The sequence below is a fragment of the Penaeus monodon genome, chromosome 25 (assembly GCF_015228065.2).
Source record: "Penaeus monodon isolate SGIC_2016 chromosome 25, NSTDA_Pmon_1, whole genome shotgun sequence".
In the NCBI taxonomy this organism is placed as follows: Eukaryota; Metazoa; Arthropoda; class Malacostraca; order Decapoda; family Penaeidae; genus Penaeus; species Penaeus monodon.
In genome coordinates this window covers 18,431,098-18,431,983 of record NC_051410.1, presented here as the reverse complement: position 1 = coordinate 18,431,983, position 886 = coordinate 18,431,098, and the positions used below count along the sequence as shown (strand labels likewise).

The 886-nt window shown below is 35.8% G+C and overlaps 1 protein-coding gene across 1 annotated transcript in view; it reads left to right on the top strand.

The window, feature by feature from the left end:
- The first annotated feature begins 6 nt into the window (after window positions 1-6).
- LOC119589437 (protein pygopus-like) overlaps window positions 7-886 on the top strand; it is a 1,319-nt gene continuing 439 nt past the window's right edge. Inside the window, exon 1 of the mRNA XM_037938047.1 lies at window positions 7-198. Within this exon, the coding sequence (XP_037793975.1) occupies window positions 74-198 (125 nt within the window). The 5' untranslated portion in view covers window positions 7-73. The remainder of the gene's footprint in view (window positions 199-886) is intronic.

Sequence of the window (886 nt, the reverse complement as noted above, 5' to 3'; positions counted from 1 at the left end):
TGTTGGGCCAATCTCTGCGCGTGTAGGTCCCTGATTCACACAATAATTTTAGGTTTACCCGCCCGACCAGCCGATGGTCTTCAATCCCCAAAACCCCAATGCTCCGCCGATCTACCCTTGCGGGATCTGCCACAAGGAGGTCCATGACAACGATCAGGCCATCCTCTGTGAGTCTGGGTGCAACTTCTGGTTCCACAGGTAAGACTCGTGCACTCCTGGCACCCATCCAGTCATTGCGTTGGAGCCAGGTAAGTAGTTTCCTGTTATTTATTGATTTATTTGGTATGGCTCTCCCCCTTTCTCTTTTCATTTTATTATCTGCCTGAGCCAAAAATGTAATTAATAAATTTGAAAAGATAACATTTCGGATTAAATCTTGGGAGTTGGTGGATTGGTGACATGACTGATTTTTTATATCTTTGCTCATTGTAAAATGCTGAACTTCTACATTGGGTTTAATAAGGATATGACTCCACTTAAAATGTAATAATTATTTTCCCTATTTTTAAGTTTGCCAAAAATCTATTTTTAATCTATTTATTTATTATATCAATATTTTTTCTCTTATGAACAAGGATACTTAAAGGCTGCAGAAAATCTTTTTGCATAGAGATGAGGAAAACCAGGGATATTGAATACCCATTCTGACATCATCAAAATATAATTTTCCCAGAATTTGAATTTGTTATGCAATGTTGGTGGATGTTGTCAGAATTACATACAAGAATACATTCATTAGTTGATTAAATTCTTTGATACCATGGAATTTCTTTTGGGAAAGAAATGAGAATCATCTTTCAATTCTTTCCATAATTATTGATAATTGATGAGATAAAATGTTTGTCTTTCTTATTAGGAAATCATGTTGTTTGTGTATGATAACTGA